The following is a 24,280-nucleotide window of genomic DNA, read 5'->3' on the forward strand; positions in this document are numbered from 1 at the left end:
AGCTTCTAGAGAAGGGAGAAGCGGGCCGAGCGCTGATGGACCCAGAGGTGCGGGGATTGAAGATGGGAAGAGATGGAGTGAAAAGGATGAGGTCGATCAGGGACCTCTAGCGGAGGACTCTGCTTACTGCGGCGAAAGGTGCACAGCAGCCACGAGTTTGGAGGGGTGGGGCGAGGGCGGGGCCGGCCGGTAGGTGGGAGCACAGCAGAGGGAGGCATAGGCGAGGGAAGGGCTAGATCAACCGGAGCCTGGGGCGAGGGTGGGGGCTATCTTGGGGGTGGATTAACACTTTGTTCCATGGAAGCCTCCTGCGTGCCCTTGTTGTAGGGCTGTCTGGTCACCACGCACTGCGGGAAGAAGCGTCCCTCAAGCAACTGTGCCACGGCTCTGCCACCACTGAGTGATGGGGCCCCTGGTTTTTGGAGGCTCAGGAACTTGGTCTGTACAGCCTCTTAGACCAGCTCCGCACAGAAGAAATGGCGCCTCCGTGGGCTTGAAGCAGGCAGTGTGCGTTGTGGCAGTTCAGGCAGAGAAGGCTTGATTGCTTGCTCAGGAAGCGTTGCGCCTCCCTGTGGCCGGATGCAGGCACTGCTAGTCCCGCCAGTTTGCTCAGAAGTAACATATTGGGGGGCTGGGGAGGTGGGGAACACACAGATCTGCATCCAGAAAAATCTCTTTCTTGTAACCCTACCCTTCCCACTGCAAAACGAGAACGCATTTCTGAATATTTTGTAAATTTGCCCTTGAAAACAATCTGACTACACCACGCATGGATGACGGCCAAGTGGCTCTGAACTACAAGGGAGCAGTGGAATCAGGTGCCTTGGTTGATGAATTGGGTCTCCCTGAGACCTTCTTCCATCCCAGGCTCCTGGGCAGCCCACCCAGATGCACGACTGTTTTCATAAACGGGGTGATGGGGGGCAGGGGCAACCGATTTCCCAGCTGTGGCATCATCAGGGGGCCTGGTGCTCCTGCCTGTCTGGAGGGAGAGTGGAGGGTCACTGTCCAGCGCCTAGCAACCCTGCTGTTGACCTGTCTTTGCCCCAAGGCTGTGGCTCCCTCACTACCCTCACTCCTGCACCTGATTTAGATCCTCATCCGTTCCTCATTTATTCCCAATCCCTCCCTTGAAGTGGGCCTCCAAGTCTGTGGGCTACTGTGCCCCAGGACGGGGTGAGGGACCCTGTCCCTGATCCTGAGGAGGGGCTGTTAGCATTGGCTCAAGGAGTACATCACACAGGGCATTTCCAAAGTGGCTTTAAATATTTGTCAGGGGGCCACCGAAGGGAGCTGGGATTGAGGGCTTGACCACATGAGTGTGGGGTTGGGGTGCCCTGAGAGAGAAAAAAAAAGGGACCCATCTGTCAGGGCAGCTGGGAGACCCCACCCCACCCTGGGACAAGGGAGCTGAGCAGACCCTCTCTGGAGAGTCCTGGGGCAAAGTGGGAGCCAGCCCTCCCGTCGAGGTAGATCGCTGGGGAGGGAACCGGCAAGCAGCCCCCATGATGGTGGTGGTGGTAGTCGTGGTGGTAGTCGTGGTGGTGACGGGGGCGGCGGTGACCACGGCTTCACTGGTATTATTGATAGCTGGGATAGCCTGGGGCCGGGGTACCCTCCTTAGAGGCCAGTTGGCTGGGGTCTTCCAGAAATGGGGGTGCTAAGAGAGGAAAGAAGTGGGTAAGGATTGATGCAGATGGCTGCACAGGGTGCTCCCCACCTCTCCCTGCCCAGCAGCCAGCAGCCACTCACCGTTGCGGAACTGCTGGGCGGTGTAGCGAGTGAGGAGAATGCCGACCCCTTCGATGAGAGCCAGGAGAATGCCTCCCATCATTGCCGAGCCCACCATGGCCAAGGGGCCACCTTGCAAGACAAGGGCACAGCGACACAGGTAAGGGTGGGCAGGAGAGACAGGGAAGAGGCTGGGGGCGGGGGGGGGGGGGGGACACTCACTGCGGGCAGCCAGCACGGCCCCAGTCAGTGCTCCACTGGTGATGGAGTTCCAGGGGTCCTCTTGGCCGCGCAGGCGCACCAGGCCACAGTCGATGGTGGAGAACAGACCGCCCCACACCGCGAAGCTACCTGCACAGGAGACACTCCTAATCAGCATACCCTGGGCAATGGCAAGCATCCATGTGCCTGAAAGCCCTAGTGAAGAGCAGGGAAGACCCCTCCACACACACAAAGGCAGATTGCCACTGCTGGGGAGTGGTCCCTCTGTGAGCGCGTCCTGCCGCAGCTCCCACTTCCGAGCGGTCCATATAAACCACAGCCTTCACCTTGCCCTGAGAGGGAACTGAAAAAGGCCAGTGAACAATTATCTCTCTCTTTTTTTTTTTAAAGATTTATTTTTATTACAAAGTCAGATATACAGAGAGGAGGAGAGACAGAGAGGAAGATCTTCCATCCGATGATTCACTCCCCAAGTGAGCCACAACAGGCCGGTGCGCGCCGATCCGAAGCCAGGAGCCAGGAACCTCTTCCAGGTCTTCCAGGTCTTCCAGGTCTCTCACGTGGGTGCAGGGTCCCAAATCCTTGGGCCGTCCTCGACTGCTTTCCCAGGCCACAGGCAGGGAGCTGGATGGGAAGTGGAGCTGCCGGGATTAGAACCGGCGCCCATATGGGATCCCGGGGCGCGTTCAAGGTGAGGACTTTAGCCGCTAGGCCACTGCGCTGGCTAAAGTCCACTGCGCTGGCTAAAGTCCACTGCGCTGGCTAAAGTCCTCGCCTTGAACGCCCCAGGATCCCATATGGGCGCCAGTTCTAATCCCGGCAGCTCCACTTCCCATCCAGCTCCCTGCCTGTGGCCTGGGAAAGCAGTCGAGGACGGCCCAAAGTCTTAGGACTCCACACCCGCGTGGGAGACCTGGAAGAGGCTCCTGGCTTCAGATTGCCTCAGCTCCAAGTCGTTGTGGCCACCTGGGGAGTAAACCAGCAAACGGAAGATCTTTCTATGTCTCCTTCTCTGTAAATCTGACTTTCCAATCCAAATAAATACCCAAATAAATCTTAAAGACAAAAGAGAATTCTCAAAGCTGCAAGGCAAAGAAAGAGCACACATAAAGGCGTCCCAGGCTCCAGGCTCTGGCCTAGTTGGCCAAGTCACGGCTGCTACAGGCATCTGGGCAATACACCAGGCGGGTAGAATATTCTCTCTATATCAAACGGGGCCGGCACAATGGCTCAACTGGCCAGTCCTCCACCTGTAAATGTCAGGATTCCATATGGGGGCCGTTTCCTGTCTTGGCTGTTCCCCTTCCTATCCAGCTCCCTGCTTATGGCCTGAGAAAGTAGTAGAGAGTGGCCCAAATTCCTTGGGACCCTGCACCCATGTGGGAGACCTGGAAGAAGCTCCTGGCTCCAGATCGGCTCAGCTCTGGCTGTTGTAGCCACTTGGGGAGTGAACCAGCAGACAGATCTCTTATCTCTCCTTCACTGTAAATCTGCCTTTCCAATAAAAATAAATAAACTTTAAAAAACAGAAAAAAAAGTGAACAGCAACAACAACAATAAAAGCCTCATGACAGGTGGACATGCAGCTCCCCAGTAGCTGAGCTGCCAAATGAGACACCTGCATTCCATCCGGGAGGGCCTGGATTCCAGTCCTAGCCCTGCTCTTTTTCCTGCCTTCTTGCCTGCTGCTTGCCCTGGGGAACAGCAGGTGACAGCTCAAAGAGCTGGGTCCCTGCCACCCACATGGCTGCATTGACTTCCAGATCCAGGCTGGCACAATCTCATTTTATGTGGGCAATTTGGGGAGTGAACCACTGGATGCAAACTGTGTGACTGTGTGTTTTGTAATTACACTCTGTAAAATAGAAAAATAAAACAAAACACAATGAGATATCATTTTATTTAGATTGGCTATTATAAAAAAAGACAAAAACAGTGGATAGCATTGTACTATAGCAAGTTAAGCTGCCACCTGCCATACTAACAGCCTGTACGTGTGGCAGTTCAAGTCCCAGTTGGCCCACTTCTGATCCAGCTCCCTGCTAATGTACTTGGAAAATCATTAGAAGATGGGCCAAGTCCTTGGGCCCCTGCCACCCATGTGGGAGACCCAGATGAAGCTCCTGACTCCTGCCTTCAGCCTGGCCCAACCCTGGCCATTGTGGCCAATTGGAGAGTGAAAGAGCAGATGGAAGATTTCTTTCTGTCTCCCCCGTCTCGTCCCTCTGCTTTTTAAATAAATAAATAAGATTTTAAAAATCTTTTTTTAAAAAAGATGAAAAATAACAAGTGTTAGCAAGGATATACAGAAAGGGAGTTGGGCAGACTGTAGGTGAGGATGTAACTGACACGGCCGTAGTGGGAAGCAGTATGCAGGTTCCTCAGGAAACTAAAACACAACCACTGTACGAACCAGCAACCACCCCTGCGTACAGTCCAAGAGCAAGAACATCAGTCTGCCAGAGACGTCCTCATTTCCATGTTTACTGCCACACTATTCACAATCGCAAGAAATCAAACAACCCAGGCGTCCATCCACTGATGAGTGGATAAAGAAAATGGGGCCCAAAGGTGCAAACACATATATTACTCGGCTATAAAACACCTTTTTTATAAAAAGGCTATAAAAAATCTCAGGTCCAGTGCTGTAAGCCTAGCAGTTTAAGTCCTCGCTTTGCATGTGCCAGGATCCCAAATGGGTACTGGTTCTAATCCTGGCGGCCCCACTTCCCATCCAGCTCCCTGCTTGTGGCCTGGGAAAGCAGTGCAGGATGGTGCAAAGCCTTGGGACCCTGCACCCATGTGGGAGACCTGGAAGAAGTTCCTGGCTCCTGGCTTCGGATCAGCATAGCACTGGCCATTGTGCTCACTTGGCGAATGAATCATCGGACGGAAGATCTTCCTCTCTGTCTCTCCTTTCTCTGTATATCTGTCTTTCCAATAAAAATAAAATAAATCTTTACAAAAAAAAGAGATAGCACTTACTAAATGTGTGAATTATATCAACTACAAAATGACCAAGGAGGTAATCATTGGTATCAGCTGTCACGTTGCAGCGGACACGGGTCCCGACCTGGAACTCTAGAAACCACTCTTGCCTTCTCTGTGTTGTTTTTGGGAAATGAAACCCACGGGGAAATCCCAGGTAGTACTAGGACTATGGTCTGGACCCCCAACCCATAGTCTAGTCCCAAAGGCTCAGCTCCCCGTCCCCCCACCGCCCGACCTCTGGCATCACACATCCTTTGTCTCCTCAAGCTCCTCACCTCCAATCTGGGGGGCTCGGATCCTCACAGCATTGACACTGCCTCTCAGCCGGTGCCGCATTCCCTGGGCGAAGAAAGCAAGGCAGTCAGGAACTGGAAGACAGGCTGTCCTTTAAGAGACTGGAAGATCTAAGAGATGTTGAGAAGGGGTCTGAGGAGAACCCCAACATGGGAAGCCTCGGAGCGAGACTGATCAATTCTAACCCATCCAGGCATTCCTTCGACCATTTAGTAAATGACTACTCAGCACTTCCTACTTGCCAAGTACTACGCTATAGGTGGGGGTACAGCAGTGAACTGGGTAGATCTGGTCTCAGCTATTCCAAAGCTTTCATTAGGGGAAGGCAGATCCCGGGCAAGGGTACAGTTAAAGAGATTCAGGCAGCAACACGCACTCTTGAAGAAACAGATTAAGACACCCACAATCTGGGCCTGATGCAATGGCCCAGTGGCTAAATATGCCCTGCAAATGCCGGGATCCCATATGAGCACAGGTTCATGCCCTGGCTGCTCCACTTCCACACAGCTTGTGGCCTGGGAAAGCAGTAGAGGAAGGCCCAAGGCCATGACACCCTGCACCCACTTGGGAGACCCAAATGCTCTGGCAACAGGCTTCAAATCAGCTTATTCAGATCAGCTTGGCTCCAGCCGTTGTAGCCACTGGGGACATGAACACCTCTTTATCTGTCCTCTCTCTGTAAAAGCTGCCTTTCAAATAAAAACAAATCTTAAAGGAAAAAAAAAGCCTTTTATTAGAGTGCCTGTTTGTTCCCGTTTCAGTTACTGTGGGTATTTTTTTTTTAAGATTTATTTATTTTTATTGGAAAGGCAGATTTTTTTCTTATTAAAGGTTTACTTTTTAATTGGAAAGTCAGATTCAGAGAAGGAGAGACAGAAAAATCTTCCAAAGCGCAGGAGCTTCTTTTGGGTCTCCCACATGAGCACAGGGTCCCCAAGGCTTTGGGTCATTCTCCATTGCTTTTCCAAACTACAAGGGAGCTGGTTGGGTAGTGGAGCAGCTGGGACATGAAGTGGCACCCGTGTGATCCTGGTGCTTGCAAGGTGAGGATTTTGCCACTGAGCCATCGTGCCAGGTCCTGCTTTGTCATTGTTGTTTACTTTTAATTTATTTTATCTATTCAAAAGGGAGATACAATGAAACAGCCCTTCTATCTGCTGGTCATTCCACAGATGGCCACAATGGCTGGCTTGGGACACGCAGAAGCCAGGAGCCACAAACTCCATCTGGGTCTTCCCTGTGGGTGGCAGGGGCTTAATTATTTGGACCATCTTCTGCTGCTCTCCCAGGTGCATCAGCAGGGAGCTGGATCAGAAACGGAGCAGGTGGGAGTTGAAGCAGAGGTCTAATACGGAATCGTAGTGTAATAAGCAGCTGCTGAGCTCTGTGTGTCATAACACTGGCTCTTCCCAGCTCCACTTCCTGACTCCAGCCCTGAGAGCTAGCAGACAATGGCTCAAGGCATTGAGTTTCTGCCATACCATGTAGCAGAGAGCTGGACTGAGTTACTGGGCCCCCGCTTTGGCCCAGACTGTCGCAGACATCTGGGGAGTGAGCCTAAGGATGGGAGTGCAGTCTCAGTCTCTGCCTCTCAAAGAAATAACTGAAAGCACCGATGACAAAAGATGTCCTTTAAAGCCACCACATTTGAAGACATGGGGGGGATAGGAGTCTAAGAAATAAGCGGAAATTACATTAAACTAAAATGTTTCTCAACTTGAAGGCTGTCCTTCTATCAATTACAACTCCTGTCAGTTCACAGCCAGGTTGAAGAGGCAGAATTTGAATCTAAACTGTTTGGTTTTACATGCACACGTACATACTCAGGACTGGGGGGGGGGAGGCGGGGAGAATGTTTCTTGATGGCACATTTCCACCAAGGAGATTCGGTTGAGTAGAGAAAAAAAGGGACAGAGGCCAAGTTTACACTCCCCCAGATCCAGGGGCTAGGGCTGGCACACAGTGGGTGGACAGGGGCATTCGCCTGGCGACTCCCTGCAGTTTTTAAAATAGCATGCCATGTGGGCAAGCCTGCCCACCACCCCCACAGCACCCAGGACAGGCCAAGGACTCACAACCGGGGCATTGCGGAAACCCTTGATGGCCTGGAACACTCCACCGCCGATGACACCCATGGTGAAGGCTCCCCCGCAATCGTCCACAATTCGCCATGGGCTGCAAATGGGAAGGAAAGGCTGGGGTTAATGGAAGCCCCTCCCCTCCAGGGATTCTTGGCAATTGTGAGTGAAAAGCAACAGTTCAGACAATACTGAGCCAGTTCTGTTACTTTCTCTCTGTCATAAAATCAGGAAACTGAGTAAAAGGGAAAAAAGAAAAAAACAAAATGAAACAAACGAAATTGGTCTTCGCCCTGTTCACCCTTTGTAGGCATCCAAGGAATCAGCCGCTTGCTTTTGTAGCAACTGTTAAGTGAACTGAGACGTGTAAAGATTTGATACATTTTCTTCATTGTTCCTGGGGTTTCGACCTAGACAGGGGGCACCTCCTTTTCGGCCAGTGAGTGCACCCAAGGAAGCCCAGCCCCTTCCTCTTTTTAAAACCAAGTACTTGTGGGGAAACCCCAGAGACTGCTGCCAAGATCCGACACAGCCTCCTCGAGTCACATATGCGACTTGTGAAAAACCACGCGTGGAACGCTGGAGATTTCCTTTCCAATACAGTGCGCACTCTTGATCGCACCCCGGCCCCCGTGGGTGGTGATGAAATCGATTTGTGCAGCGTGTCTTGTAGCTAACAAAGAGAGACTGAGACACGAAGTCAGCGGAAACATGGCGTGGGCTCGTCCAGTAACGAAATGTTAGGCGCAAACGGTTATGGGCCGCTTCTTAAAGCAGCCCGAACGGCATGAAGCAGGTGTAAAGAGCTGATGGGGACAGATTTCTAATTCTCCCGAGTCTGGGAGGCAGCAGTGTGTGGCCGGGGCATCCCCCGCCCGCCTCCCACGGCTGGCCTTGGCGCCGCTACCGTCCCGCAGCCAGGGTGCCCATCGCCGTACCAAGGCTCCCGAGCGTACTCCTCCATGGCGCCGGCGTCTGACGGAGCAAGTAGGCCCGACTCCGCCGGGCCACGCCTCGCAGGGCAAACGCACCACTGACGCCCGTGCTATTAAGCCAATTCCGGCCCATTATTGGACGGTTTTAGTCACGTCAATTCAGGGCGGCTCACATTGGTCACCCCGGATGACGTCAGTTTCGCCTGCAGTCGGAACGTTCTTCCAGGTTTGCGGGATTGACGGACGTCGATCTGCGCTCCGAGGAGTCGTTTGTGTGTTCCGGGGGAGCCAAGGCGTCGGCGAGAGGCCGTCCTACTACCTACTGTACTTTACTGGTAATGGCAGGGCGGGCGCGGCGACGTGGAGGACGTGCCGCTCTCCGCTTTCCCCTGTTAGGGCTGTGGTCCCTCCCACCTAGCAGTGTTGAAGGAACCTAGCGGAGCTGCTCTCTAAAGTGCAGACGGAACCGTGCTTGGCGCCTTTGCTCGTGGGAGGAGCCCGGGACAGGAAGTGGATGCTAGAGCATTGGGCCTAGTAGCAGACAGACAACTAATAGAGGACTTTTTGATACTGGCGTCTCTCTCTCCCTTTCTCTCTTCTTCACTTCCCCTCCTTCTCCCTCCCTCTCCTCTCTTTTTCCCTCCCTCCCTTTCTCCCTTTCTCCCTTTCTCATTTGCACACAGCGTCCTCTGCCCTCCCCCGCCCCAGTGGCGTATTTGGGAAGGTGAGGTTCCCATGAGAACTTGCAAAGGGAAGGGATGCTCCCTGGATTAGTGGATCCAAATTTGAACCCTTGTCTGCCTTCCTGCTCCTAGGTGTCTCTGCTGCCAGCTATGCCGCTGCCTGTCGCGCTGCAAAATCGCTTGGCCAAGAGGGGGATCCTCAAACATCTGGAGCCTGGTAAGAGAGCTAAGAGCACATGGGTCAATTGTGTGTCAACCCTGATGGAGCACTGGGCCTACTGGGCAATCAGTAGTGGCCTGATTCCTCATGTCCATTCCTCCTGCGGACCTCAGGCACTGCATGTATTAGCAGGTGTGTGTGTGTGTGTGTGTGCGCGCGCGTGTATGTGTCTGTGGGTGAAAAGACAGATATTTCATCCTTCACAATACCAATGGCTGATGCAGATTTTCAGTCTAGGAGTCAATCCAGAGCGTCGAATATACAGTCTAAAAGGAAGGATACGGGTCGGGTGCAGATTGCTGTTCATGTTTACCTTCCTGATATAGTGTGTTGCAGTGATGCTATGTTGCCATAGGGGACTCCCAGATACCTGGAAGACATGTTACGGCTTAATAGTGCGAAGCTGTTTCAGAACCTTCATGGACAAATGTAAAGGTTGTTGAAGGTGTAATGTCTGACCTGGTGGTTAAGCCAGTTGTTAAGGTGCCCATGTTCCACATGCAAGGGCTTGGTTTGAATTTTTAGGGAGGGCTCCCAACTCCAGCTCCTGCTAATGCAGACCCCCAAGGAACTAGCATGATGGCTCAAGTGATAGATTTTCTGCCTGAATTTCTAGACTGAATTCTTGCCTCCTAGTGCCATCCTCTGTTATTCAAGGGAGTGAATCAATGGATGGCAGGGCGTTGGTCCTCCACCTCTTCCCTCTCTCTGAAGTAAATGAAAATTTTATTGTTTTATTAAAGATAACTGAGGTCTTAAGATTTTATTTATTTTTATTGGAAAGGCAGATTTACAAAGAGAAATATCTTCCATCCACTGGTCCACCCCAAGTGGCCGCAACACCCCGGAGCTGAGCCAATCCGAAGCTAAGAGCCAGGAGCTTCTTCTGGGTCTCCTAAGCAGGTGCAGTCCCAAGGCTTTGGGCTGTCCTCAGCTGCTTTCCCAGGCCACAAGCAGGGAGCTGGGAGGGAAGTGGAGCTGCCAGGACACGAACCAGCACCCATATGGGAACCTGGTCCATGCAAATTGAGGATTGAGCTACCAGCTATAGTGCCGGAGCCAGTAAATAAAAAATTTTTAAATGTAAGTCTTGTATTTTTAAAGATTTATATTTATTTGATAGGCAGAGTTACAGAGAGGAGAGACAAACGGAGAGTGTCCCATTTGCTGGTTCACTCCTGAAATAGCCTTTCTAGTTGGAGCTAGACTGATCCAAACTCAGGAGCCAGGAACCTGGAGCCTCTTCCAGGTCTTCCATGTGAGTGCAGGGTCCCAACGACTTGGACCATCCTCTGATGCTTTCCCAGGCACATTAGCAGGGAGCTGGATAGGAAATGGATCAGCCAGGACATGAACAAGTGCCCATGTGTGATGCTGGTATCACAGGTAGAAGTTTAGCTTATGTCACAGCACTGGCCCCAGTGTAAAAATATTTGAAATCAATATGAGCATGCATTTTTTTAAGATAATTTATTTTTGTTGGAAAGGCAGATCTACAGAGAAAAGGAGAGAAAGAAGTTTCCATCCACTGGTTCACTCACCAAGTAACTGCAATGACCTGAGCTAAGCTTATTTGGAGCCAGGAGCCTCTTCTGGTCTCCCACGCAGGTGCAGGGTCCCAAGGCTTTGGGCCATCCTCAACTACTTTCCCAGGCTACAAGCAGGGAGCTGGCAGGGAGGTGGAGCAGTCAGGACACGAACCAGTGCCTGTATGGAATCCTGACACATGTAAGGCAAGGATTTGCTTCTAAGCTATCTCGCCGGGACCGTGCATGTTTTTTTCCAAGTTTTCCATGAACTTTTTGTATGAAAAATGATGAGATTTCTTATATAGGCTGACTGTTCCTGGCTGTAAATTACATGTACTGTCACTAATAGGAAAGCTGGCATCTCTTTGGGACTGTGCTGTGCTAGGCACTGGAAGCTACATCTTCTGTCCCCTTGCTAATCACTAATGTCTATCACAAACCTAGTGCACTAGAGGGCAGCCTTTGGCACAGCAATAAAGATACAGCTGCCTGGGATGCTCCAGTCCCACATCTGCTTCCAGTTCCAACTTCCTACAAATGTGCATCCTGTGAGGCAGCAGGCAATGGCTCAAGTACTTGAGTCTCTAACACGCTCCTGGGTGACATAGAATGATTTTGTCACTTTGGCCTGTTATGGGTATTTAGAGAATAAACCAGTGGATGGTTCGTTCCCTCTCCCTGTTTTTCTGCCTCTCAAAAAAAAAAAAAAAAAAAAATTGAAAAGTGCATTAGTGGGCCAGTGCAATGGCTTAGCTGGCTAATCTTCTACCTCCAAGGGCAGCATCTCATATGGATATCAGTTCATGTCCCAGCTGCTCCACTTCCCATCCAGCTCCCTGCTTGTGACCTGGGAAAGCAGTTGAGGACAGCCCAAAGCCTTGGGACCCTGCACCTGCATGGGAGACCCAGAAGAAGCTCCTGGCTCCTGGCTTTGGATCAGCTCAACTCTGGCCATTGGGGCTACTTGGGGAGTGAGCCAGTGGATGGAAGATCTTTCTCTCTGTCTCTCCTTTCTATAAATCTGTCTTTCCCATAAAAATAAGTAAGTGTGTGGGTTTTTTTAAAGTACATTAATAATAATTTTTAAAACTAGTGTGCCTGGCTTATACCTTATGGTTAATAATATTGCTGATAACTACTAGTATTTCTTCTAAGCTGACTGAATACCTGACCCTGTGTTCATGGTAGTGTGGTAGCAATACTGATGCTTATAGCCCACATCTATCTTGAGTCTACAGTGCAGCAGTTTCTGTGCTGTTGCTGACATACTCATTACAATATATACTTTCAAAAGATTTACTTAGTTGAAAGGCAGAGTTACATAAAGGAAAATCTTCTGTTCACTGGTTTACTTCTCAAGTGGCTGTAGTGCCTGGAGCTGAGCTGGCCCAAAGCCAGGAGCCAGGAACCTCTTTTGGGTCTCCCATGTGGGTGCAGGAGCCCAAAGACTTGAGTCATCTGCTGCTGCTTTCCTAGGTGCATTAGCACGGAGCTGGATCAGAAGTGGAACAGCCAGGCCTTGAACCAGTACACTAGATGTTGTGTATCTGGGATGCTGGCATTGCAGATAGGATATTTACCCACTGAGTCACAGTGCCAGCCTTCATTTTAAATAGAGTCACAAGCTGAGGAGCAGGCACTGAGATGATTGATATCTTTAAAAAAAAGATTTGTTATTTGTCACAATTAATTAAACAGACAATGAAAGGATGCTTAACAGTGAAATAATTTTATTAATCTACACTGTGGTCATCATCCACACTTTGAGGCTGATACACTTTAAGAATACAGAGACTTTTATACCCCCAAACTCCAGGTGTCACACAAAAGCTTTCATTAATCCTTTTCTTATGTGAAGCTAGCAGTTCTTATAAGTTTTTTTTTATATTAGCAAAACTGAAAAGAAGTAAGAGAGATGATATTAACACAGAGTCTTGGTATGCTTTGGTCCATTATTTACAACTCAAGGAAAATAAGAAAAGATAGTATTGAGGCCAGGGGCACTGTGTTCTGTTATTTTTAACTGGAGGGAGGCTCAAAGGAAAGATAGCACTGGGGAGTTTGGTCTTCTGCTTGGTATTCCAAGGTTAGTCACAAACCCAGGTGTTCCTAGCCTATGACTAGCTCCCTTGTCTATCAATGTGCTCAGCTCCTTCAGTTATTTATTTGACTTAGAGAGATGGAGATATCCTTGATCCACTGGTTCACTTCCCAAATAGTTCCAGCAGCTGGGGCTGGGCCAGGCTAGTCCAGAACCAGGAGTTTCATCTGGGTCTCCCATGTGGCACAGGGGCCCAGGCACATTGGGCCATCTTCTACTGCTTTTCGAGAAACCAGGACATGAACCACTGCCAATATGGGATGTCAGTGTCAGCAACTCTGGGCACTACGACACGACGACACAACGTGTATCCCAATAGATACTTTGTTTTTGTATTGTACTGATATTATACCTGCTGCGGGGTTGATTTTTCGGGCCTCAAGAACTTAATCCTTTTTTTCCTTTTTTTAAAGATTTATTTGTTTTTATTGGAAAGGCAGATTGCATAGAGAAGTAGAGACAGAAAAATCTTCCATCCACTGGTTCATCCCCCAGGTGGCCGAAATAACAGTTCTTAGCTGATCCGAAGCCAGGAGCCAGGAGCTTCTTCTGGGTCTCCCACGTGGACGTGGACACAGGGTCCCAAGGCTTTGGACCATCTTGTACTACTTTTCCAGGCCACAAGCAGGGAGCTGGATGGGAAGTGGAGCAGCCGGGACACAAACTGGCACCCATATGGGATCCCGGTTCTTGCACGGCAAGGAATTAGACACTGAGCCATCGTGCCGGGCCCAATCAGTTTTTCTTAAAGATTTATTTGAAAGGCAGAGTGATGAGAGAGTGAATGTGTGCTTTGATCTGCTGGTTCAGATCGCCACAGCTGAGCCAAGTCAAAGCCTGGAACCTGAACTCCATGTTGGCCTGCCACCTGGGTGCAGGGGGCCAAGTACTCAAAGCCATCTTGTGCTGCCTTCCCAGGCACGTTGGCAGGGTGCCTCATCAGAAGCAGAGCAGCGGGGATGAGAACCAGTGCTGTCATGGTTGGTTTGGTTCTCAAGCTGCAGTGTAGCCCTGTGTGCCACAATCCCAGCCCTGGAAATGAATGGACTCCAAACTGTTCCGAGTGCTCTCCACACTCTGCCACTCTGTACAGCATTCAGCCCTGTAATCCTGCAGGCGAAAACAGGAGTAGATGACCTAGTTTCAGATTAAACTACTTGCTCTTTTTTTTACAACAGATTTTTTTTTTTTTTAAGATTCATTTATTTTTGTTGGAAATGCAGATTTTCAGAGAGAAGGAGACACAGAGGTCTTCCATGCGCTGGTTCTCTCCCCAAGTGGCCACAACGGCCAGTACTGAGTTCATCCGTAGGCAGGAGCTAGGGGCTTCTTCCAGGTCTCCCACATGGGTACAGAGTCCCAAAGCTTTGGCCCACCCTGTGCTATTTTACCAGGCCATAAGCAGGGAGCTTAATGGGAAGTAGAACAGCTAGGATATGAACCATTGCCCATATGGGATGCTGGCACCACAAGTTGAGAATTAGCCTGTGGAGCTATGCTGCTAGCCCCAAACTCTTTGCTATTGAAGCTCACTTTATCCAAATAGATTTGGAGAGCTGATTGTCACATAGTGTCAACTCAGGAGAACTTTATTTTGGAATCCCTATGAAGTCTGAAGCCAGATGGGTTTGGTAACAATGTAACTCATCATCTGAACCCAGAAACATTGACTTAGGTAGATGGATGTCCGGGTCAGTTTTCTAATGCAAAGAGTTGGGTTTGCAATGCAGGTGATCCTTCACACGTCTCCTGACGCGCACATGTGTCTTCCACGTGTGGTTTGTGTGAACGTGAACACGGCTGTCTCCCAAGCCTGAGTGCATCTGAGCATGTCCCCGGTCTTACCTGCTCTCTCTGCTCTGCTCTTCTCCCTTGTTCTGCTAGAACCAGAGGAAGAGATCATTGCTGAGGACTATGATGATGACCCTGTGGACTATGAGGCCACGCGGTTAGAGGGCCTGCCACCAAGCTGGTACAAGGTGTTTGACCCATCATGGTGAGCCTGAGACCTTGGGGACAGGGCTGACTTTCGGCTTTCCCCTTTCTGTGCTGTCCCTGGCTGTGGGGTGCCTAGGGGACCAGGGAAGAGCTGTAGAGGCACTTCCTGAGGGGTCCCAACCGGGGCCGGTGTAGGCAGAGGCTGGGGAGGAGTCGAGGATGCCAGGAGAGAAAACCTATGCTGACGCTCCTTCCCTCTCACTGCACCCCACCCCCAGCGGTCTCCCTTACTACTGGAACGTGGACACAGACCTCGTGTCCTGGCTCTCCCCACATGACCCCAACTCCATCGTTACCAAATCTGCCAAGAAGCTCAGGAGCAGTAACACAGGTGAGCTGGCAGAACAAAGGGTCCCTCCAGTGCTCCTAGCATTTCTTCTGAGTGGCTTGAGTGAAGGACAGAGCCGGTCAAAAAAGAGCAAATGAGGCTGTCAGAGTCACAGGCTGCTGAGTCCTGGGGTGGCAGAAGGTGATTTCAAGACTTTTGCATCCCAGGGGAAATGGTGTTGTAGCACAGCAGGATAAGCCATTGCCTGCGACACCGGCATCCGTATGAGTACCTGTTCAGTCCCAGCTGCTCTGCTTCTGATCGTGCTTCCTGCTAATGTGCCCTGGAGGGCAACTGAAGATAGCCCATGTGCTTGGGCCCCTGCATCCATGTGGGAGACTTGGATGAAGCTCCTGGTTCCTGGCTCCGGCCCGGCTAGGCCCAGCCCGGCCATTGCATCCTTTTCGGAAATGAAGCAACTGATGGAAGCACTCTCTCTCCTACCCCTTCCTCCTACCCCTCCCCTCTCCCCCTTCCTCCCATCCTCTCCCCCTCTCCCCCTTCCTCCCACCCCCTCCCCCTCTCTAATTCCACTTTTCAAATAGATAAATAATTTTTTTCTTAAAAAAAAAGACTTTTATATTCCCAGATACTGAAGAGAAGCTAGACCGGGCCCACGAGAAGTCAGACCGGGGCCATGAGAAACAAGATCGCAGCCATGACAAGTCTGACAGGGATCGAGAGCGTGGCTATGACAAAGTGGACAGAGATCGGGAGCGGGAGCGGGACCGTGACCGTGACCGTGGATATGACAAGGCAGATCGGGACGAGGGCAAGGAGCGGCGTCACCATCGCCGGGAGGAGCTAGCTCCTTATCCCAAGAGCAAGAAGGGTAAGCTGGGCAGGCCCAGACGGCTTTCACAAGTGATGCTCCGTGCAAGGGTATCTACCCCACAGGCATGTACCTGAGCCCAGGGTCCCAGAGTGGGGTGCCACAGTACATGGCAGCCACACAGTCCATCTCCTCCTGGGCTGGGCTGCGGCTTCTCGAGGATCAGGGGCTTCCTGTGCCCCCACTGAAGCCCCGACCCTGCCACTTATTTCTACAGCAGCAAGCCGCAAGGATGAGGAGTTAGACCCCATGGACCCGAGCTCGTACTCAGACGCACCTCGGTAATTGGCACCGGACACCCCCTGCTTTTCCGACACCTGCTGCTCCCAATGAACATCTTTCCCCTCCCTCTCCTCTTTGCCCCCCAATTCTCACCCTGGTTTTTCTGTCACCCCTAGGGGCACTTGGTCAACAGGACTCCCCAAGCGAAATGAGGCAAAGACGGGGGCAGACACGACAGCCGCAGGGCCGCTCTTCCAGCAGCGCCCATACCCATCCCCGGGGGCTGTGCTGCGGGCCAATGCCGAGGCCTCACGAACCAAGCAGCAGGACTGAGCATGGGCGGCCAGGGTGGCGGGAAGGGGGTAGGGGAGGCAGGGTGTGTGCAGTAAACGCTTCATTAAAGCTCATCTTAAGATCTTGCGTACGAGGCTTCTGTACTTCCTTACCTTGCTCTTTTGAGGTGTCCTGGCCCATGCCCATGTGACGCAAAGCACATTTTATTTGCAAAGTCACCTAAGAAAATATTATGGTGGGGTGGGGGCAGGAGGACAGGGCTTTGGCCGGGGGGTGGCGACCAAGGTGAGTCATTAACACAGAGAGCTCAGTCCAGTGAGCTCTGCGTGGGGCAGGGGCCGTGGGAGGGATGAGGAGTTCTATGTCTGCCTCTCCCTACCCCTGATACTGCTCAGAGTCTGGTCCCAGGCGGGCCAGGGCAAGAAGGGAGAACCAGGCCAGGCCAACCAACGTCTTCAATGCCGGAGGCTACGAACCCTTGACTTTGGTGAGCAACCTGTGGTGGGGGTAGGGAGGAAAGAGAAACGGAAAAGGCTGGGGTGGGCTGGCAGGAGGGTCTCTTGAGCAAGCGAGGGCGGCAGGAGTGAGGCTGGTAATCCTGGGGTTAGTAATGGTGCTTAGGCCGAGACAGCGGGGGGCGGGGAGGGGGGGCGGTCAGAAAGCTACACATGGACTAAATAAATACAACATCTTTATTTGGCATTGGGTAGCCTGGTATTTTTTTTTTTCATCACAGTTCCTTAGAAAACAAACAAATCAGAACAAATTAATCAAAAATAAAGATCCAATGGCCATATTTACAAATAGCGGAGCCAGCCCAGGGGTGGGGGGCAGGGATCTCCGTGCGTGCACTCACACCTCCCCTCCCTGGCCCAGGACGTGGTTAAGGGGTTAATAAGCTTTGGGGGGTGCCGGGAGCGGGTTCCACAGGGCATGGAGTCCAAGTCCTCCTCCCCCAAGGAGTGAGGGTACCCAGAGGATGGCTGTGGCCTTTCTTTGTCCTCTGGATATCAGAAAATGACCCTGCTTCCATCAACTGACAGTGTCCTCAAGATGGACTCGGCCACTTCCAGAGGCCCCCTCCCTGCGTTCCCACACCTTGCATCCTTAATTGGCCTCATTACACCAGAAATCCCGAGCCTGCTGCAAAATAAGTGGCCCTCCTGTACTCTGTCACAAGACGGGCTGATACAAAAGTCAGCTTTCGCCTCTTGCCCACTCCCTGGACCCTCGAAGAAAGGTCTTGGTGTCAGGGAAGGCCACACACAAAAAGGCCAGAGGGGCTTCTGATGGGGGTCAGGGGAAGGGAGAGAAGGCCTCGAATGATGAGGAATTGAACCCCACAGGACAGATCTTGTTCAGAGCTGCAGATTGTCAGTCTGTCCTTACAATGCAGAGGGACTGCTGGGAGGGACTCCCCAGGACACCTTCAGCAGAGAGGAACGGGGTGAAAAAAGGCCTTGAACAGCACTCCCAACCCTGTCCTCCAAAGACGAGACAGTGGGGCAGAGGCAGCTCTAAAATCCCCTCCAGCAGAGGGGTGCGGCCTAGCAGGAAGGGTTCACGTGACACCTGGCACCCCTTGGGAAGTCTCAACGACCTGAGAGGAAAGACCAAGGTGTTCCAAACCCAGTGGAGCCAGGCCCTGGGGGTAACTGGGGTGCTGCAGATGCCCGATGCCCTCCACCGCAGTCCCCCACCCTGGCCCCCCCACCACTGGCAGCCCTCACTTCACCAGCACTGACTTGGGCAGAAAGGGCTCCGTGATGAGGTCTCCGCGGTGGGAAGACAGCTGTGGTGGTGGCGGCTGCCCCGGAGGCTGCTGGTGAATGCAGGGCCCGGAGGCCGAGGAAGAAGGGGAGGAGGAGGAGGCAGAAGCTATGGCTTTGGCTGTACCTCGGGGCAGGCTGTAGAGGTAGACGGCACCGATGACCAACCCAGCGCCAAGGGCAAATAATGGGTCCAGTTGGAAGCCAAAGAGGCGAATGGAGGCAACAGTGGACAACACAATGGACAGGGAGGTGGCAAAGCCCTTGAGGATGTTGTCAGCGTACTTGACCACAACAGCCACCAGGAGCCCGCCAAAGGCCTGGTTGAGTACCACACCCCAGACGGCAGGTGTGTACCCAAAGAAGAAGCCAAAACGTGCCACTGCAGTGCCCTCAGCCCACCAGAGCCCCACCAGGCCCAGGGCTGTGCCAAAAAGGCCCAGCTGCAGGTTGCGCAACCACACAGATCCTGAGCTGCCTTTGAGGATCTTCTCAAAGTAGACGCCTGCGAAGCCCGAGGAGAGACAGGAGGCCACAACAGCTGCTAGGCCTGCCCCGGGGTTCTGATCCAGGGGCCGTGGGCCGCCCCCACCAGCCTGTTGCGCCTGGACGATGGCCACACCAGTGAAGAGGAGCAGCAGGGAGGCCCACTGCAGCCGGGAGAGGCTGCGGTTCAGCATGAGCACTGAGAACAGCGCCGTCGTCAGGATCTTCAGCTGGTACGTCACCTGCATGGTACGTGCAAGAGAGACACTGAGGACTGGCGTCAATCTGTCGCAGACAGCACCCACTAGGAGCCTACTGTGTGCAATGGAGGGATGGGGTGGGGTAGAGGGCAGCAAAAACAGCACAGAGAGGCAGCCACTGGCGAGGTTGTGACTAAAAACCAGTTCCGAGAACCCTTCTCAAAAGTGCATGGAAGAAGGGTGGCTGGGCCAGAACAAAGTGCGACACCATGCCCAAGCCCATGGTCCCAATCCCTGCTCCTGGCTGTGTGACCAGGGACGAAGCACTTGCCCCCATCTAAATATCTGTAACTAATGAACCGACAGGGCTCACAAGAGGTGCTGGCTAAATGGCAGGCTTTATGGAGGAGGAGAGGTCTTGGTGCCAATGAATCAACCAGAACACTCACGTCAGGAGAAGTTTACACCGTGTGCCCATGTGGGTGTAAGCATTTTATCATTCATTTAATCTTCACAGCCACCATTTGCGGTGGGCCGCACTGTAACTCCCAGTTTCAAGATGAGAAAATGTTAGGTGACTCACCCAAAAGTCATGCAGCTGTGAAACAGCAGAGCTGAGATTAGAATCTGGGCACTGTAACTCTGTTGCTAGGATGCCCAGGAACAGCCTGCACCTTTGCCAAGCACCAGCTGGCCGAGATCTCCTCCTACCTAGTCTTGATGCTCCAGGCTTCTACTCCTGAGGACCCCTGGGCTAGGGGAATGTTAAGGTCTCAGCAGCTCTTGCCACTGCTACCCTTTGCCCACAAGCCCAGGAAGTCCCTGGGCAGCCATGCTGGACTTGGAACTCACCTGGAAAGTGGCTGCTGGGAGGTTGGAGATGGCAACGTACTGGAGGTTATTCTGCAGAGTGTAGATGAGGGAGGGGACTGCGAGCTTGAGCGTGTCCACGTACTGCACCAGGACGGCCTCGTGGAGGAAGAGAATCAGGTGCTTCACATTACCTAGGCGGCAGAAGGAGGGGCCTCTGGTGAAGCAGCGACTGCTCGGCAGAGGCAGAATACCCGGCGGGTTGGGAGCAGGCCTGCCGCCCTGGGTGCTGGGGTAACGTTTGTGCTCAGCGAGCCCTTCTAATAGTCAAGGTAATGAGCCCAAAAGAAACAGCCAGGGCAGGCATCGGGCCTGGTGCCTAAGCTCTGGGTATACACCCAGCTCCACTCCTGACTTCAGCTTCCTGCTAATGCACACCCTGGGAGGCAGCAGGTGATGGCTTAAGCAGTTGGCGTCCTGCTACCCCCTTGGGAGACCCGGATTGAGTTCCTGGCCCAGTCTTAGCTGCTGCAGGCATTTGGGGACTGAAGCAGCAGATAGGAGGTCTGTTTTTGTCTCTCTGCCTCTGAAATAAATAAATATTTAAAACGACAGCAACAATAACAGACGAATACTTATCTCACAGCCCAACTCCCTGGCACAGAGCCCTATTCATGGCAAGCCTATGCTGTACAATGGAAATATTCATCATTACCTAGAAGTAGATGCTAAGGCCAGGAGATTCAGATTAGTCTTTTGTCCTAGCTGCCTATTGGCATGTGGGCAGCCTTAGGACGGGGCTGTCTCTTACTCAGTCCCACCCGGCAGGCCCAACCATGCCAAGCAGTTGCCTCGGTCACATGTGTGAATGCAGGTCCGAGACCAAGCTGCAGTCTGACTTGGACCACTCCCTTCCTGTGCATCATGGCCTTTGCAAAGCTCACCCTGGGTTTCTAGAAGGCTCAGTTGGCATCTTATTTGGGGAAAAACCTCAAGAGCCACTGTGCTGCTTATCCCAGCAACGCCCCCCGGGGCTTGCTCAAACCTGTCCTTGCCCTCCACGGCAGTAACCCCGGGTAGCGCCGCAGCGTTCACCTCTATGCTTTAGCATGCAAGGCCTTCACGGAGAAGCAGCTGGGCAACGTATCCAAGTCAGAGGGCCTTCCTGTTTGGGTGAGGAGATGAGCCCAACTCCCAACTCAAACACAGAACACACTGAATGACAGCCAACGGAGGCAGTAGGCAACATGCAGGTTATCCAAAGTCTACAGGACAAATGAGCTCATTTCTTCAAAGAGAGAAAAACAAAAGGGGGAGGGGAAGTAGAGGGAAACCCAGAGATGAAACTTAGAAGGCACAGCTGATTAGAAAACATTGATCATATACAAACCAGTATTTCAAGACTATGGCCTTTAAGTGATTGTCACCAATTTGCACACTGTCTGGATATTGGATTATCTTACTATTTTCCAAATTACAGAGGTATGACTCCTAGCTCTTTATAGTTACTGTTAAAAGTATAGGCACCGCCCGGCAGCATGGCCTAGTGGCTAAAGTCCTCGCCTTGAATGCCCCGGGATCCCATATGGGCACCGGTTCTAATCCCGGCAGCTCCACTTCCCATCCAGCTCCCTGCTTGTGGCCTGGGAAAGCAGTCGAGGAAGGCCCAATGCTTTGGGACACTGCACCCGCGTGGGAGAGGTTCCTGGTTCCTGGCTTCAGAGAGGCGCGTATCGGCCCGTTGCGGCTCACTTGGGGAGTGAATCATCGGACGGAAGATCTTCCTCTCTGTCTCTCCTCTCTCTCTGTATATCTGACTTTGTAATAAAAATAAATCTTTATAGGGCCCGGCGGCGTGGTCTAGCGGCTAAAGTCCTCGCCTTGAAAGCCCCGGGATCCAATATGGGCGCCGGTTCTAATCCCGGCAGCTCCACTTCCCATCCAGCTCTCTGCTTGTGGCCTGGGAAAGCAGTTGAGGACGGCCCAATGCTTTGGGACACTGCACCCGCGTGGGAGACCCGGAAGAGGTTCCAGGTTCCCGGCATCGCATCGGCGCGCACCGGCCCGTTGCGGCTGACTTGGGGAGTGAATCATCGGACGGAAGATCTTCCTCTCTGTCTCTCCTCCTCTGTGTATATCTGGCTGTAATAAAATGAATAAATCTTTAAAAAAAAAATCTTTATATAAAAAAAATTATAGGCACCAAAATACTCAAATCAATCTGTAATGGGGGGGTTACTTCAGGATTCGGGAACATGTGGACAAGACCCAGAGGACGGCAGCGAGTGGGCAATCAGGCCCGCTGCTTGGGCAGCAGGGCAGCCATGAGCTGAGAGTTGCTCCCTCTCTTCCTACTTGGCTATTCTCCTTAATGTGGTACATGCTTGGAACTCTTGGTGATGAAACACTAGAAATCCACAAGTCTTCCCATTTTGTAGAGGCACAGGCTCACCCCCCCTCCCCAGTGCCCGCAGTCCAGTGCCCAGGCTGCCAGGCATGGCAGAGCACAGAAGCAAGCTTAGCTTGCTCTGTGGAAGCTCTCAGGAAGCTTAGCTGGCTGAGCCCATGGGCAGGCTCCCGGCCACACATGGAGCTCCTCCCCCCTGCCCCATAACTGCTCCAGGTAAGGGCATACACGCGTATGCACACACACACACACACACACACACACATTTTTGCCTGAACTCCCTCCCTTGTATACCTCCCCCCAAACTCCAGGTTCGGTGGCCTCCCGGGATCATACCCCTCTTCTGTGCGAAGAGCAGCAGCAGGCAGGTGAGGCCCTTGAGCACTTCCGCCATGACCACGGCAGTGGTGGCAAAGAAACGGTCCCCAGGCAACGTGCGGGCGTAGCGGATGCTGAGGATGAGGGAGGCATTCTGGACCACCAGCACAGCTAGGGATATGTACTTGAGGCGTCTGTGGGCTGTGAGGAGACGGCACGGGGCGAAAGGGGAAGGATAAGGTGAGAACCTGTCAGGGCACAGTCCCACAGCAGAACCACCCCCGTGACCCATGTACCCACCCATCTTTGCTCAATCCCCATCCTCCTCATCTCCAGCACGGTCACATTATTTTCCCCCCATTATCTTCCTCGCACCCAGAACTCTTGTCAACTCCTCCTTGCTATGACCGATTCTTCCTAACTCACAACAGTGTAACAAATAGGAAAGGAAAAAAAAAAGATTGCTCCACTGCTCCAAAGACTGAATGAATGGGTGGTCTACTAGGCAAGGACAAGTTTCCCTTTAGTGCCGTGGACCACCCTTCCACCCCCACACAGTACCACCTCTCCAGCCCTCCTACTTCCCCCATGCACAATGAACTCTCTTTGACAGGAGGAAGAGAAAGCCTGGGCGGACCCTCCCACCTGCACATACAATGGCCTACTTTCATTCGGAAGGAGGGGCCCACAGACCCGGTCTTTCCTCCACACAACTGCAGGATGAGCCTACTCCCAGCATAGATCCGCCATTCCTATAAGGAAGGCCCTGCCCCACCCTGCCAATTTACAAGGTCCCTACCAGGGAGGAGCCACCAGTTCGGCAAAGAGTTTCTACCTGCTACCAGGAAGAACCCCCACGCCCTTGGAGCGCTCCCTCCCTTCCAGAAGCAATGGCTGCACACACACACACACACACACACACACACACACTCAATCCCAAATGCTCCCATCTCCCCCAAAGCAAACACCCTGCACCCTCAAAACGGTCCCTTCTGTGCAGAGACGGAAGGACTCCCCAGTCAGCCCGAGAATGGGCTCTTCCCCGCGCCCCACCCGCGCACAATGGGCTTCTCCGTCCTTCCTCCCCCTACTCACACCCCCCTCCACACATCACACACACACACACACACGTCAGTCCACGCGGAATGCTCCGTCCCACTTCAGGTCTCCCCAGCCCCCACCCCCGAGAGCCTGACCCCCGCCCCGCCGACTGCTTGGCCGCAGCCTGTCTCACCGGCACTCGCGGTTCCAGATGCCAACGACCCCGCGGAGACCGCCCCCGGTCCGGCTGCTGCGCTGGCACCGCTAACCCCAACCGCTGCCATGTTGGCATCTGCCCGGCCCGTCCCCTCGGCAACAGCAGGTCACTTCCGCGTCCGTAGCTTCCGCCTCCGGGGTCGCCGGAGTAGGAATAAGGCGAGAGTATGGTGCACCGTCAGGATGAGATCTTGCTTCGTCCCTTCCCCAAGGCTGAGTCTGAGAAAATGGCCCTGGGATCTTCCGACTCCCTCCGGGCCGGCCCGGAGAGCAAGCACGCCTCGGCCAGTTTGGCCTCCAGCTGTCTGTCCAGCACCCCTACGGCGCCAGCCCGCTGCCAGAACCGTCCTCACCTTCCCCTCCCGGTTCGTCCCTTTCATTAATTCTCTTCCCGCAGGGCCCGCCCACCCTGCCTGCTGCTTTCATTGGCTCAGCCCTTGTCGCTCTGGGTTAAACCTGCTTCAGGTGGCTCCGCCCTTGGGCGTCAGAAACTCCCACCCAGGTCCTTCCTAATCCGGGCGGAAGTTCCTCTTTCCTTCTCCGGGAAGGGGCTCTGGGCAGGTGAGGTGTGCGGA

General features: G+C 52.9%; 3 protein-coding genes across 6 annotated transcripts; 1 reads left to right on the forward strand and 2 right to left on the reverse strand.

Moving 5' to 3' along the window:
* Window positions 1-1,244: 1,244 nt before the first annotated feature.
* TIMM17B (translocase of inner mitochondrial membrane 17B) lies at window positions 1,245-8,425 on the reverse strand. The gene is made up of 6 exons (XM_004587919.2): window positions 8,255-8,425; window positions 7,314-7,413; window positions 5,220-5,283; window positions 1,954-2,082; window positions 1,753-1,863; window positions 1,245-1,660 (listed from the first exon to the last, which is right to left on the reverse strand). The coding sequence occupies exons 1-6, from the start codon at window positions 8,278-8,280 to the stop codon at window positions 1,581-1,583; spliced, it is 510 nt and encodes a 169-aa protein (XP_004587976.1). The 5' UTR covers window positions 8,281-8,425; the 3' UTR covers window positions 1,245-1,580.
* An 11-nt stretch (window positions 8,426-8,436) lies between these two features.
* On the forward strand, window positions 8,437-16,585 carry PQBP1 (polyglutamine binding protein 1). 3 transcript variants are annotated; one of them, XM_004587915.2, is made up of 7 exons: window positions 8,437-8,586; window positions 9,067-9,151; window positions 14,669-14,780; window positions 15,001-15,113; window positions 15,700-15,942; window positions 16,163-16,223; window positions 16,341-16,585. In XM_004587915.2, exons 2-7 carry the CDS (start codon window positions 9,085-9,087, stop codon window positions 16,495-16,497), a joined length of 753 nt encoding a protein of 250 aa, XP_004587972.1. In that variant the 5' UTR covers window positions 8,437-8,586; window positions 9,067-9,084; the 3' UTR covers window positions 16,498-16,585. The 3 variants fall into 3 exon arrangements, with proteins under 3 accessions (XP_004587972.1, XP_004587971.1, XP_058514601.1); XM_004587914.2 differs by having other exon boundaries at window positions 8,439-8,586; window positions 16,160-16,223; XM_058658618.1 differs by having other exon boundaries at window positions 8,448-8,575; window positions 16,160-16,223.
* Window positions 16,586-16,807: 222 nt separating this feature from the next.
* SLC35A2 (solute carrier family 35 member A2) lies at window positions 16,808-24,075 on the reverse strand. Of its 2 annotated transcripts, none has more exons than XM_004587912.4 (5): window positions 23,683-24,071; window positions 22,467-22,649; window positions 19,766-19,917; window positions 18,204-18,955; window positions 16,808-16,954 (listed from the first exon to the last, which is right to left on the reverse strand). In XM_004587912.4, the coding sequence occupies exons 1-5, from the start codon at window positions 23,771-23,773 to the stop codon at window positions 16,927-16,929; spliced, it is 1,206 nt and encodes a 401-aa protein (XP_004587969.1). In that variant the 5' UTR covers window positions 23,774-24,071; the 3' UTR covers window positions 16,808-16,926. The 2 variants fall into 2 exon arrangements, with proteins under 2 accessions (XP_004587969.1, XP_058514735.1); XM_058658752.1 differs by having other exon boundaries at window positions 16,819-16,954; window positions 18,204-18,365; window positions 23,683-24,075.
* Between the last annotated feature and the right edge of the window lie 205 nt (window positions 24,076-24,280).

The sequence above is a fragment of the Ochotona princeps genome, chromosome X, assembly GCF_030435755.1.
Source record: "Ochotona princeps isolate mOchPri1 chromosome X, mOchPri1.hap1, whole genome shotgun sequence".
Lineage (NCBI taxonomy): Eukaryota > Metazoa > Chordata > Mammalia > Lagomorpha > Ochotonidae > Ochotona > Ochotona princeps.